The 12,260-nt window shown below is 40.6% G+C and overlaps 1 protein-coding gene across 19 annotated transcripts in view; it reads left to right on the plus strand.

Moving 5' to 3' along the window:
- AFDN (afadin, adherens junction formation factor) overlaps nt 1-12,260 on the plus strand; it is a 137,473-nt gene that overhangs the window by 39,941 nt on the left and 85,272 nt on the right. For 11 of the 19 annotated variants that reach the window (XM_038526552.1, XM_038526556.1, XM_038526553.1 and 8 more), the window contains exons 3-6: nt 1,207-1,322; nt 3,429-3,592; nt 6,104-6,264; nt 11,945-12,102. In XM_038526552.1, coding sequence (XP_038382480.1) covers nt 1,207-1,322; nt 3,429-3,592; nt 6,104-6,264; nt 11,945-12,102 — 599 coding nt within the window. The remainder of the gene's footprint in view (nt 1-1,206; nt 1,323-3,428; nt 3,593-6,103; nt 6,265-11,944; nt 12,103-12,260) is intronic. The other 8 variants (XM_038526554.1, XM_038526561.1, XM_038526564.1 and 5 more) reach the window with 3 other exon arrangements.

A 12,260-nucleotide genomic window follows, 5' to 3' on the forward strand; every position in this document is an offset into this window, starting at 1 on the left:
TAATAAATTAGAATTTGTTTTTCCTATATACTTAAAATTAACATTACTGTTTATATAGAGTATTTACTGAAAGCCTGTGTAAGTTTATCTTTTGTTTATCTTTTAAATTTATCCTGTTAACTCCTGTTTCCTTTGCCGCTGGTCTCTGCCTCCTGTGTGTGCTCCCCCCATTGTAGCACATCCTATATACAGTTACATGGATAATCTTTGCTGACTATAGGCTTCTAATAGATGGTCAGGGTGAGCCTAGCCCTTGGGGAGCCCCCTCCGTAGACTGCAGGGTCTTGATCAGTGTGCTTTGAGGTGTGTTAGATATCTAGCAGGCAGGGAAGGAATACTCCAAACCTAGCACTTTATTCTTTTTTTTTTATTTTTTATTTTTTTAAATTTTTATAATAAATTTATTTTTTATTGGTGTTCAATTTACCAACATACAGAATAACACCCAGTGCTCATCCCGTCAAGTGTCCCCCTCAGTGCGCGTCACCCATTCACCCCCACCCCCCGCCCTCCTCCCCTTCCACCACCCCTAGTTCGTTTCCCAGAGTTAGGAGTCTCTATGTTCTGTCTCCCTTTCTGATATTTCCCATACATTTCTTCTCCCTTCCCTTATATTCCCTTTCACTATTATTTATATTCCCCAAATGAATGAGAACATACAATGTTTGTCTAGCACTTTATTCTAATGAAGAGATGGGATGGTGGTAGTTTCATGGTGGAAGGCACTGTGAGGGCTGGGCCTGGTGAGTTTGAGAGACAGGGATTAGATGCACAGAGACACAAAGAAGGGTACAGCTGTCACATACACAGACACAGGTCAACAGGTCTCCTGTGTGAATGCTGTTCTCTTATTTTCCAGTTGCCTATATGAGATAATTTGATTTACAGAATTAGGCTTATAGCAAAGACCTATATATATTTTTCTCTAGTTTGTGTATATTTCTCCTGTTCTCCTGTTTGGATTCTAAATGTTTTAAGGACATTATCCCTGGTCAGTGTTTGGCACTGGGTGTATGGTACTATATATTGTAGAAGCAACAAAATGGTAAATTAAAATTCTCACTTAACATTTTGAGTTACATTTCAGCCTGTTAGTAAGTCCTTGTGGTAATATTTTATGTCTATAAAATTAAATGTATATGGGAGTGTTGTATTAGTGCCATTAAATAACCATGACTTAATTTCTTTTCGTTTCATGATTTGAAGAAGAAAGAAGATTGGATATAGATGAGAAACCCCTAGTTGTGCAGTTGAATTGGAATAAAGATGATCGAGAGGGCAGATTTGTTCTTAAGAATGAGAACGATGCCCTTGCTCCTAAGGTAGGATCCCTCCTCGTTTCATGGAGGGGGTCCCAGGGCCCACGGGGATGAACACAAGACTGATGTTGATGTGCTAGGAGTTCACTGAACTTGCCTTTTTGCCTCTTTTCCTAAATGACTTTTTTTTACCTTCCTCCCAGAAAAAAAAAAAAAAAAAAGTTCTATTTCTTTCTGTTTCATCCTGTTTCACTGAATAATCCTAATATTGCTCTCTACCTTTGAAAGTTAGTAACATTTTTTTTTTTTTTTAAGATTTTGTTTATTCATGAGAGACACAGAGAGGGAGAGGCAGAGACATAGGCAGAGGGAGAAGCAGGCTTCCTGGGGGAAGCCCGATGTGGGACTCCATCCTGGGACTCTGGGATTATGCCCTCAGCCGAAGGCAGATGCTTAACCACAGAGCCACCCAGGCGTCACAGTAATTTTGGTTATGAAGAGATTTAATGACCAAGTAGTCAGCACCAAGTTTTTTTGTTTGTGTTTTTTTGTGTTTATAACAAATTAGGAAGTCAAAATATGTTTTAATAAGAATCACAAAGGAAAATCTTTAATAGCCTATTTATATGAATTTTTGGACACAACTTCATAAGGCACATTTAAAACCTTTCCTGTACTCTGTGTGTAAGGATAGAGATGAGCAGACTTTCTGGGCTGACATAATGCAGTGATCCTGAAACTTCCTCAGGTGCCAGGGCATCTGGAATTCATGTGCCGCTGTTCTTTTGTGGGACACTATGGAACACAGATAAGACTTGAAAATATAATTTCTGTGTTAAATCAAATGGCATCTTACACTAGAATTCAGTATTGACAAGTGAGAGCAAATGCAGAAGTCAAGAATATTTTGAAAAAAAATCTTGTATTTAATTATTTTCCCTAACCAACTGGGAAAGAGTGCCATTGTTCACTCGTGGAAACAGAACATCTTCACTTTGCTTGTCTGATGTGAGTGCTCCATGTGGAAGAGTGTTAGACACACAGAAGGTATTCTTGGCCTTGTTAACTGTGCTTCTAGTGGCTTAGCATTTGTAGCAAATACATAGACAGTAAAAATGGACATCTCTTTCTTTTTTTGGCCCATGTTTTATTTTATTTCTGCACCATGATTTCAGCTGATGTGCCTCGCTGTGGGATAGAGACCCTCATTCACATGGATTAGAGCTCTTAGTAGGGTCAGGATAATGCTGACGTGACCAGCAATGAAAATGGAAATCGTAACTTAGATAAAACAGAAGGCAGTTTATTTCCCAATACAGTAACCACGCTTTCATATTTTTCTTGATTTTTTTTTTTTTACCAACCTATTAGTTATACATACCAAAAATTGTCTCTGTGTTATCTGCTAGTAGGGCATGTTGTAAATTAAGAATAACCAAGCAGATAAACAAAATGTGGAAAAGAAGTTTTGCAAAGACAGTACTTACAATTTTGTTTCAAAAAAGCTTATTTCTTATAGCTATACCTACCATTTCCTTTGAAGCTAGAGAAACGTCTATAAAGTAGATAATGATTTAAATAGTTACTTTTTTTTTTTTTAAGATATTATTTATTAGAGAGTAGAGAGAGAGGCAGAGGGAGAAAGAGAAGGACAAACAGACTCTGCACTGAGTGTGGAGCCCGATACAGGGCTCAGGCCCATGACCCCAAGACCTTGACCTGAACCGAAATCAAGAGTCCCCTGCTTAACTGATTCAGCCACCCAGGCACACCAGTTATTTCCATGTTTGATTAGGCTCCTTTTTAAAAAGTAACTATATATAAATTATTTGGATTTTTATTTATTGAAAATCAGATTTCGTGATTCTTGCCCCAGGTTTTTTTTTTACTGGGGTTGGTTTTCTGTTTGCTTACTTACATATTAGTTTTGAACTGAGATAAACTACACACATGCGAAGTGCACAGATCTTGAATGTATAATCTATTATGTTTTGCTAAATACATGCCTGTAACTGTCAGCCCAAGGTGAAGGACATTCCCATCCCCTGGGCCCTTCCCTGTGCCAGTAGCTGGGTGTAGCAGTCACGTGAAAGGAAGCTAGCTAGGCCGTATAGAGCTTCCTGTGATTCTGTGTAACAGCCGCCATAATGATGTTGGTACTTTTATCAGAAGGCTCAGAGCAATGGACCCGAAAAGCAGGAGAAAGAAGGTGTTATCCAGAACTTCAAGAGAACTCTCTCCAAGAAAGAAAAGAAGGAGAAAAAGAAGAGAGAAAAAGAGGCAGTGAGGCAGGCATCTGATAAGGATGATAGGCCTTTCCAAGGGGATGACATGTAAGTAATTCTGGTAATATTTCTATTTCTTTTTGCTTTAATAAGCTGACTGTTTTTAATGTAGCAGACCTCATTAAATCACCAAACTGTGAAAAGGATGAACATCTGTTACAAAGTTAATTTCCGTATCCTCTGTCTCTTCTGTGTGTAGAAGGTGGAGGGTCTCGGCTCAGTGGAGATTATGGCCGGCCATCCTGTCTCATGGGTTTGCTAATCCCCCATAAGCAATGAGCTGTACAGTGTTGTTTCTGAGCAGACCCTTGCTGTCAGTGTATTATTTTTGTCTGACCTCTCCTTTCTGGTTGTTTGGACCTTCAGGCTGCAGTGTTTTCTTCCAGCCCCTAAATACACTGAATGCTCCCCAGAGCTTGGCAGAACCAGTGAGGGCAATAAGGCTCAGGTGCACCATGAGGTGACCCAGGCCCATCAAGTTGTACTGACCTGTCTAAGGGTCTTTCGGCTTCTGACCTCAGAGCTGAGGGAATAAGGGAAATCACTGCATTTTGATTATAGCAGGAAAGAGACAGCAGAGGAGACTGACCTTTCCCCTCTGGGGGAGGTGTTGGTGTAGTCCTGCCCATTTCACGTGGGTCATTTTGTTCATGGGGCAGCCATGTGTCGGCGCTCAACTTGGGCCCCCTTGCCGTGGTGGTGAGTGCAGCACAGTGTCCTCAGTGTTCTTCTGTTGCTGAGGTAACAGACGTTCATTTTAGAAAGTCAGAACATATGCAGATTTGTCAGAAAGAGAGGAGGAGTCACCTGTTACCACATGAGCTCAAAGAGAACCATAGTTTGTTTTTGATACACAAATATATACTACACATATACTTCATATGTTTATGTAGAGTTTTAAAATATACCCATAGGCTTTCCACATAATGTTTTTCCATTCTACTATATCCCATAAATGCATATATATATTCACACGTATATATTTTCATAAAAGTATAAAACAATTTAGATGATTACATAGTCTCTCATAGTTTTTTCAAGATTTATTTCACTGACCTCTTTTTTGTACTTGTAGGTGGTTCACAGGTTTTTGGTATTATAAATAATACTCCTTGCTTTTCAACTCTGGGAGCACTCTGGAAGGACAGCTTGGGGGCAGCCTGGGCATATTTCCAGAGCCCACCAGCTTCCTCACTTCCTCGGACCCTGACAATTGTCACACACTCTCTCTTCCCCACATCCAATAACCTGAATGTATTTTATCATTAAGATAGATGTCTTTCTGCACATTGACTAACCATTTATATTCTGTGGTAGTGACTTCTTCAAGTCTTTCTTTATTGTATGATTAATACTAAGTGTATGTATTAAGGACTATTAATCATTTGTTAGTTAATGATGGTTACTTTAGAGTGGACTCAAGCCCATTTTGGATGGCATTGAAGTGGGTTTAAGGTACTAATCTGTCAGGCAGTGATGCCTGTGTAATGAGTATAAACTCTTGAGTATAGTATTACATAGTAATGCTCTATTTAGCATAAACAATAGGCAGAACTTATATGAGTATTTTGCTTATACATGAAAAATATCGAAGAAAAGGAGAGTTTGAAACTTAGGCTATGATTTGTCCTATTAACTTTTAGTTTATGGGGTGATATGTTGTTTGTGTTTAGAAAATTAGCTACTTAAAATGAGTTAAGTTGTTCAATTCTGTTGATTCAAAGCTTGATTTTTTTTTTTTTTTTTTGATAGAGTGAGCTGGTGGTCGGGGGAGGGGCAGAGAGAGAGAATCTCCAGCAGACTCTGTGCAGAGTGCAGAGCTGACGCAGGGCTTGATCTCATGATCCTGAGATCATGATCTGAGCTGAAACCAAGAGTCGGATGCTCAGCCCACTGAGCTGCCCAGGCGCCCCAATGGTTGATTAGTTTTTAATTAAATTATTTTTATGATTAAAAATGACATCTTTAAAGTGTATTCATCAAAATTTAGCCATTAATCTTTTTTTAATACATAGTCTTCAAGTCCTCATTCTCTACAGTTGATTCCTTATCAGAGGAACTGCTGGAATGTTTCCTTTTGAAAATTTAGCTTCAAGAAAGTGAATGTTAGTAAATCTTTTAGTTAAAAACCATGTGGTTTGAGTTCAAGATTTACTATAATTTTATGAGGATTTTTACTAAATAAAAGTAAATCCAGTCCTTTATTTCTTGTGGTTGGAATGTTTGATCACTCATTGAGTCTATTTTAGGAAAACACTGGTGCAAATTGCTGACCAAGTGTAACTTACCCATTTTTCTTTTAGCCTCGTCAGTGAATCCACAATAATTGACGGGAACTCACTGATATTTTAATGATAAATTTCCATTGAGTTTAGTGTGTTGCATGTTTTGTGAGGAACTTCATTTTGTGTATGCGATGCTGGTCAGCACGTGGTCACCTATCTGCCACAGTGTGTGATGGCCAGGGCCCAGGGACACCTGCCCAGGCCATTTGTCTGAGTTTGGTGCCATTCTTGTTCCTGTAATAGCTAGAAAATGTTGTGCTTTGTTTTCTCCCAGTGAGAATTCCCGACTGGCTGCTGAGGTCTACAAAGACATGCCTGAGACCAGCTTTACCCGAACAATTTCGAACCCAGAGGTGGTGATGAAGCGTCGCAGGCAGCAGAAACTGGAGAGGAGGATGCAGGAATTCCGCAGCTCGGATGGGCGGCCTGACTCAGGTACCCACACCAGGCCTACTCCACTGGGCACTGGACCCTGTGTGGCTGCTGCCCCACTAGTGTGCCTTCAATACGTAGAGATTTGTTTAGTGACACGGTTTCCCCCAGTGGGGCTCTTTTTTCCCCTAATTTTTGCTTTCTGGAAAATTATCTATGAAAGAAGAGAAAGATACAATGAATTCCTGTGTCTTATTACCCTGCTTCCATAACTGACAGCTCATGTCCCATCTTCTCCTATGTGTATTGTTCCTGTTCCCAAACTGTACTATTTTGAAGCAAATCCCATATTTCATCTTATATTTCAGTATATTTTCCTAAAGGTCAGGGTTTTTAAAAAATAAGAACAGAAGAAACCATAGTACCATTATGATATACAAAAGAATTGATGCTAATTCCTTCCCATCATCAGATGTCTTGTCACTGTTCAGGTGTTCCCACCTGCCTCAGATAATTCTCTGGTCAGGGTCTTAGTAGGACCTGCCTGTGGCCCCTGTCTCTCATTTCACCTTTCAGTTTGTGCATTTGGGGGTTTGTTTAGAAAACCTCAGTTGTTTGTCTTGTAGATTTTGCTGACAGCATCCGGTAGTTCACCATCTTTTCCTCTTGCTTTCTCTGTTTCCTCCATTAGGTGAAGAGGCAGGTTTAGGTTTGGGGGGTGGGGTGGGACGGAATGTGGCAGAAACACTTAACTCACTAGCATCCACAGGCGAGCAGTAGTTTGTGAGATGTTTTCATGCACTCATGGAGTTAAACTTCTCAGTATTGTTCCGTCTGTTGCAGTTATCTCCTTACTGATTCTTGATCTGTCACTTGGAGTCAGTGAGGATCCCTTCCACCTGGCACCTGAGGCTTCTGCATGTCCCCGGTGGTCCTGGGGAGTCTCCCTGTGTGACTGGACATCCAGGCTCCCGAGTGCATTTCCCACCCCAGGCTCTAGGGAGTGGCTGTTTCTCTAAGGAGTCTTTGTTCTGTTTGGTGGGATGTATTCTTTGGTTGCCAGGAGTGTCCCGTGTTACTGGTCAGTGTTTGCTTTTAATTCTACTTAGTGGACAGAGTTTTAATACTTTTTTTTCTACTATGATTTCAGAAAATCTGAGTATCTTTTCTCATGATAAAAATTCTTTCCACTGAACACCAATAATTAATTATTTGCTTTTCCCTATGATAAATAGTGATACCAAAATAAAAATAATGCTATGATTAGCAACATGATGCTGAAAAAATTGTAATCTTTTTTGGGAAACTTCTCTGTGAGTAAATCCCATAAGGATGTACTGTCATGTTACTGTGTTTTGAAGTCACGGAATTGATGCCTGTGTAGTAGTTACATATTCATATTGATTTATACTTAGGTTTGTTTTATTTTGCTTCTTAAAAATTTAATGTACTTATTTGTTCCCAAGTCAAATCTACAAAATAAGGTATATTCAGAGAAATTCAGCTTTTGTCCCTGGTCAGCCCCTTTAATCAAATGACAGCGTGCTGTATACTTTTTGCTATCTTGTCTTTCCCACCTACACATACACTGGAGATTACTCTGTATTTCTGAGGGAAATAGAGATTATAAAGAGAGTTAAAGTAAATGACTATTATTTTAGTTATAAATTGGATTTGTGTATTTTTAGCTATTTAGCTATTTGACATAAAATTTTATTTGTAATTAACCTGTAATTATATTCATCCAAGAAAATACTTGTTATAAACTTACTAGTTTTGCTTGTTAAAAAATGATAGCATAATCATTTTGAGTTTCAAAAAAGAGCCTTCTGTTGGAAGACTAGATCAGTGAGCCAGCCTTTTCCAAAAATGTCTGACCTAATGTGACCCATCCTCTCTGTAGTTCTTCTATAACATTATACTTGCGTACTCCAGAACTGCTCATGTTGTGTTGCATCCTGTACGTACACCTGTCAGCTCACTTACTAGCTTTAAGGTTTTGAATGATGAGACTGGCAGCGCTTTTCTAACTGTGGACCCCTTCTCTTTAATCCAAGCCTGAGTCGAAGGGTTATACTCCCTACCTAGCATTTTTGTAACATTGCCCAATATACGTATGTGGCAGCAGGTCAGATCTGTGTGGGAAGGCTGTGTTGACACTCGTATTACGTTCATGGGAACAGCATTGTTTTTCATTAGTAAGTCTCCTGTCTTCATTCGCGAATTTGTCTGTGGACCATGGTCCTGATATGCTTGGTCACTTGACAAAAACTGTTGTGATTCCATGTCTTCAGAACTTAGGGTGTTGTATCAATGTCATGTTCCCCACACCCACTAGCCATGGTAGAAGCTGGCCTCAAAGGTTTGCCACTCTTGCTGTCTTGTGTTTACTTTGTTTACCTCTGCACCTTTATAAGGGAGTCTTAGTTACATGTTTCGTGAGAGCTGTAGCCTCAGTGATTCAAAACAGCTAGAAGAGTGAGATACTTATTAGTTGGATAAATAATGTAACATGAGGTCCAGGTGATAATCTGTTTATATATATCCTGTCTTGTTTGGTGAAAGATTCAAAATAACTTACAAATATATTTTAGGTGGGGATTCAGAAAGCATTTAATTTAGCCTAAGTTCCAGATCTGGAGTGGTTTCTGTGGGAACAGTAGAGGATGGATCTGATGAAATTGCATTTGGAAGTGGGCATATGCTGCCCATGTGAGGGATGAGTCTCAGTGCAGTCCCTGGCAACAGGCTGGTAAAAGAGAAGCAATGTATCTAAGAAGTGGAGTTCTCAGGACCTGGTACAGACTAGATTTGTCTTGGGAGGGGGGCATTCTGGAGAAGACCCATTTCCAGTTGGATGGATGTTGACGGACTGCAATGAGAGAATGTATGGGAATGGAATACAGGTTTCCTTGAGGTGCTGGTGTGATCTGGGGGATGTTCTGGGCTGGTAGTTCAGTGGCTCTAGACCAGGTTCTGAAGTGTCAGAGAGAGATTTGGGAGTAATCTGTGGTTGCCAGGCAGGCATCATTGGGCATGAGTGAGATTCTTTTTGGTAGAAAATATGCAGGTAATAGAAAAATTTAAGCAAGGTGACTATTAAGAGGGGTAGGCAAAGACAACAGAAAAAAAAAAAAAAACCTTCCAAGAATTAGGAGGAAGACTACCAGAATATCCAAGAAGTAGAGGTTAAAGGGATAGTTGGGAGCAGAAGGAACATTTTTCTATATAGACTTCCTGGAAATCCTAAAAAACTAAATACTGTTAGCAAAATAGATGTTTATGGTTAATATTAAGGAAGTCAAATATATTAAGTTCAGCTACTTTGTCCTTAATAATTGATTTAGAAAATATATTGTCATAACATGTTATAGTTATTAGCTTTGCTGTTTTGTTGGCAGAAAATACGGGGGATGTGGTCACACGTTGCTGAGCCTTCTGAGAGTGACCGCTCCATCTGTAGTAATCCTGTCTGGTTAGCCTAGGGATTGGTTCCCTAAGTTCTCGTGACCTGACTCACTGCACAGCTGATCAGATTCCTAACTTGTAAGAAGCTTGGGCCCTGGACTTTGTAAAAAAGCCTTTTTGACACTCTGGTATATTCAGTCTGTAATTTCCTCAAAGTGTAGTTGGCCCAGAAGGCCCCTGCGATCGCCGCTGACTGGTTTGCAGCACCGTGTTCTGCTGTCTGATATGGCCCTGGGTTTCCTCCTGAGACATCGTTGGCAGCGGCGTGAGGCTGCTCTACAAGTCTGTCCTCCTGCCTCCACCGTTCCAGGAGCAGTTTTGGGGGTGGCAGAGCACTGTGACAGGACCCCATAGCTGGGGGCCTTGCGAAGCACGGGCCTCGGTGTGTCCTCCTCAGACAGGGCAGCAGACCTACCTTAGTCGTAGAGCCGAAACGTGCATTTTTACACATCCAGGTTAGTCCACAGCAGGGCTTGTAAATTGTCAGCTGCTCCTGTGTTCTTCCTCAGCAAACTGGGTGTTAGTAGGCCTGTCAGCTGAAAACCCTCTGAATTAGACCGCCTCACACTCCTGATCCAAAACCAAGTCAGGTTTTAGACAGATGTTCTGAAACATTCCAATGGGTGCTACAAGTAATTCCATCCAATGGCGAGTTCATTCGGCTACGTGAGTATGAATTTTACAGCTTCCTCATCATGATGTGTCCTTTAGAAGAAGTGCTACTTAAGATTATATTATCTCTAGGAACCATACCGACTTTTTAAAAGATTTTCTGGTTAACCCTGACCTTAAATTTTTTCAGACCAAATATTCTTTCATCTGCGGTGGTCTGTAACTTTGGGATTGCAAAGTACTTGTCTCGGCTTTTGGCAGATGCAACATTTTTTAGAAAAATTAAATTTCTGAGCATTTGCATTTTTTTTTTGTAACCCTGTAGGTGAGGATACAAGTCCATTTCTTCAACTCTCAAATCAGGTGGTCTGGTTTGCTCTTTGGTTGTCTAATTAAAGCACACAGATATTACCTAAGTCTACAGAATTGTTTTTACTCATTCTCTTGTACATACGTTTTTCTTATAAATTAGTTCAAATATGCATTTGGAAGTAGGGTATAATTAAATCAGAAGGTAATGCATTTTGGTGGACTAGAACGTGTACTTTAAAACTGGCCTTGCCCTGGGGTTGTTGGCCCTGCCTCCACAGTTCCTTACCCAGAAGCTGGGGCCGTCTTAGGAAAGCACGGGTGGCATTTTCCCACCTCCCTGCCTGTACAGGCACACACACATGCTAGTGCTTCCATGCATGTGCACACATAGTGAGTGAGAGCTTCCCCATGGCTCCCACTTGAGCTAGAGTAAAATCCAGACCCTCATGATCATGGTTTGCTGTGTCCCACGTGGTCTGGCCTCGTGACTGTGGGTGAGGAAGTCCTGTAGGACCTGGCTTCACACATTCTGACTGCCTTTCTGTCTTTTCCCTGGGGTTCATCTCTGACAGGTGAGCCTAGCCAGACCCAGGCGAGCTGTCGGCCTTAGCGTCCTGCTAGTCCCTCTGCCCAGAAAGCAAAGTTTAGGTGGCTTTGAGGCTGCTGCTTGTCACTCAGGGCTCGGGGCAGGAATTTATCTTCATAGAAGGCTTTACAGTCCTGTGAGCTTAGAAAGCTTTTGGTCATTTTCTTTCTCACAACCCTGCTTGTATTTTCTTTTTCTTTCTTTTTTTTTTTTTTTCCCCTGCTTGTATTTTCCACATCATGTATCACTGTCTTAACTGTTTGCTTGTCGGTCTTTTCCTCCTGCCCCCGACAACTACAGGGTAAGCTTTTGGCTGGCAGGGACTCTGACCTGTGTGTCGTTGCATCCTCAGCATTGGAACACTGGGGCCCTCAGCCTGTGAGCCCGTGTCAGTGTTTGTACGTGCTAAATGTGTTGACAGGCAGCCCTATCAAAACACTCTGGAGTCTCTTCCCTTACTCATCCTTTACCCATAGTGAAAGTCTGCTCATCATTATAAAAACGACGTGGGCTTAAGGAGAGGACAGAACCAGTCTTTGTCATACAGGATTAGTCACTGTAGCAAAGTGTTGTTAGATCAACAAGTGACTGTAAATGTATGTTGTCTAACAGGACACGAGTATCGAATTATTGCCCAGATTCCATCTTTGCAGTCCTTGAAACTGCAGCTTAGGTGTCCTTTTTTAAGTGATCATAAATGTTAGCTATCTTTTTGCTGGAATAAAATAAAGTAGGACTCAAAGATGTCAAAATTTTTTTTTACAGGTGGAACATTGAGAATTTATGCCGATAGTTTAAAACCAAATATTCCCTACAAGACAATCCTGCTGTCTACCACAGATCCTGCAGACTTTGCTGTGGCTGAAGCGTTAGAGAAATATGGTCTAGAGAAAGAAAATCCTAAGGATTACTGCATTGCCCGAGTAAGTAACTGTCAAATCAGAACTCACCAGTATTACCCATGCTAGAACTTCACATTTAAGTGGAAAGATATTCTTTAAATGATTTTCTTTCCACGGTATCACTTAAAATGTAATAAATGTAAACGCTGTATTAAGTATGTGTTAAAAAGTGGCATGTT

The sequence above is a fragment of the Canis lupus genome, chromosome 1, assembly GCF_011100685.1.
Source record: "Canis lupus familiaris isolate Mischka breed German Shepherd chromosome 1, alternate assembly UU_Cfam_GSD_1.0, whole genome shotgun sequence".
In the NCBI taxonomy this organism is placed as follows: Eukaryota; Metazoa; Chordata; class Mammalia; order Carnivora; family Canidae; genus Canis; species Canis lupus.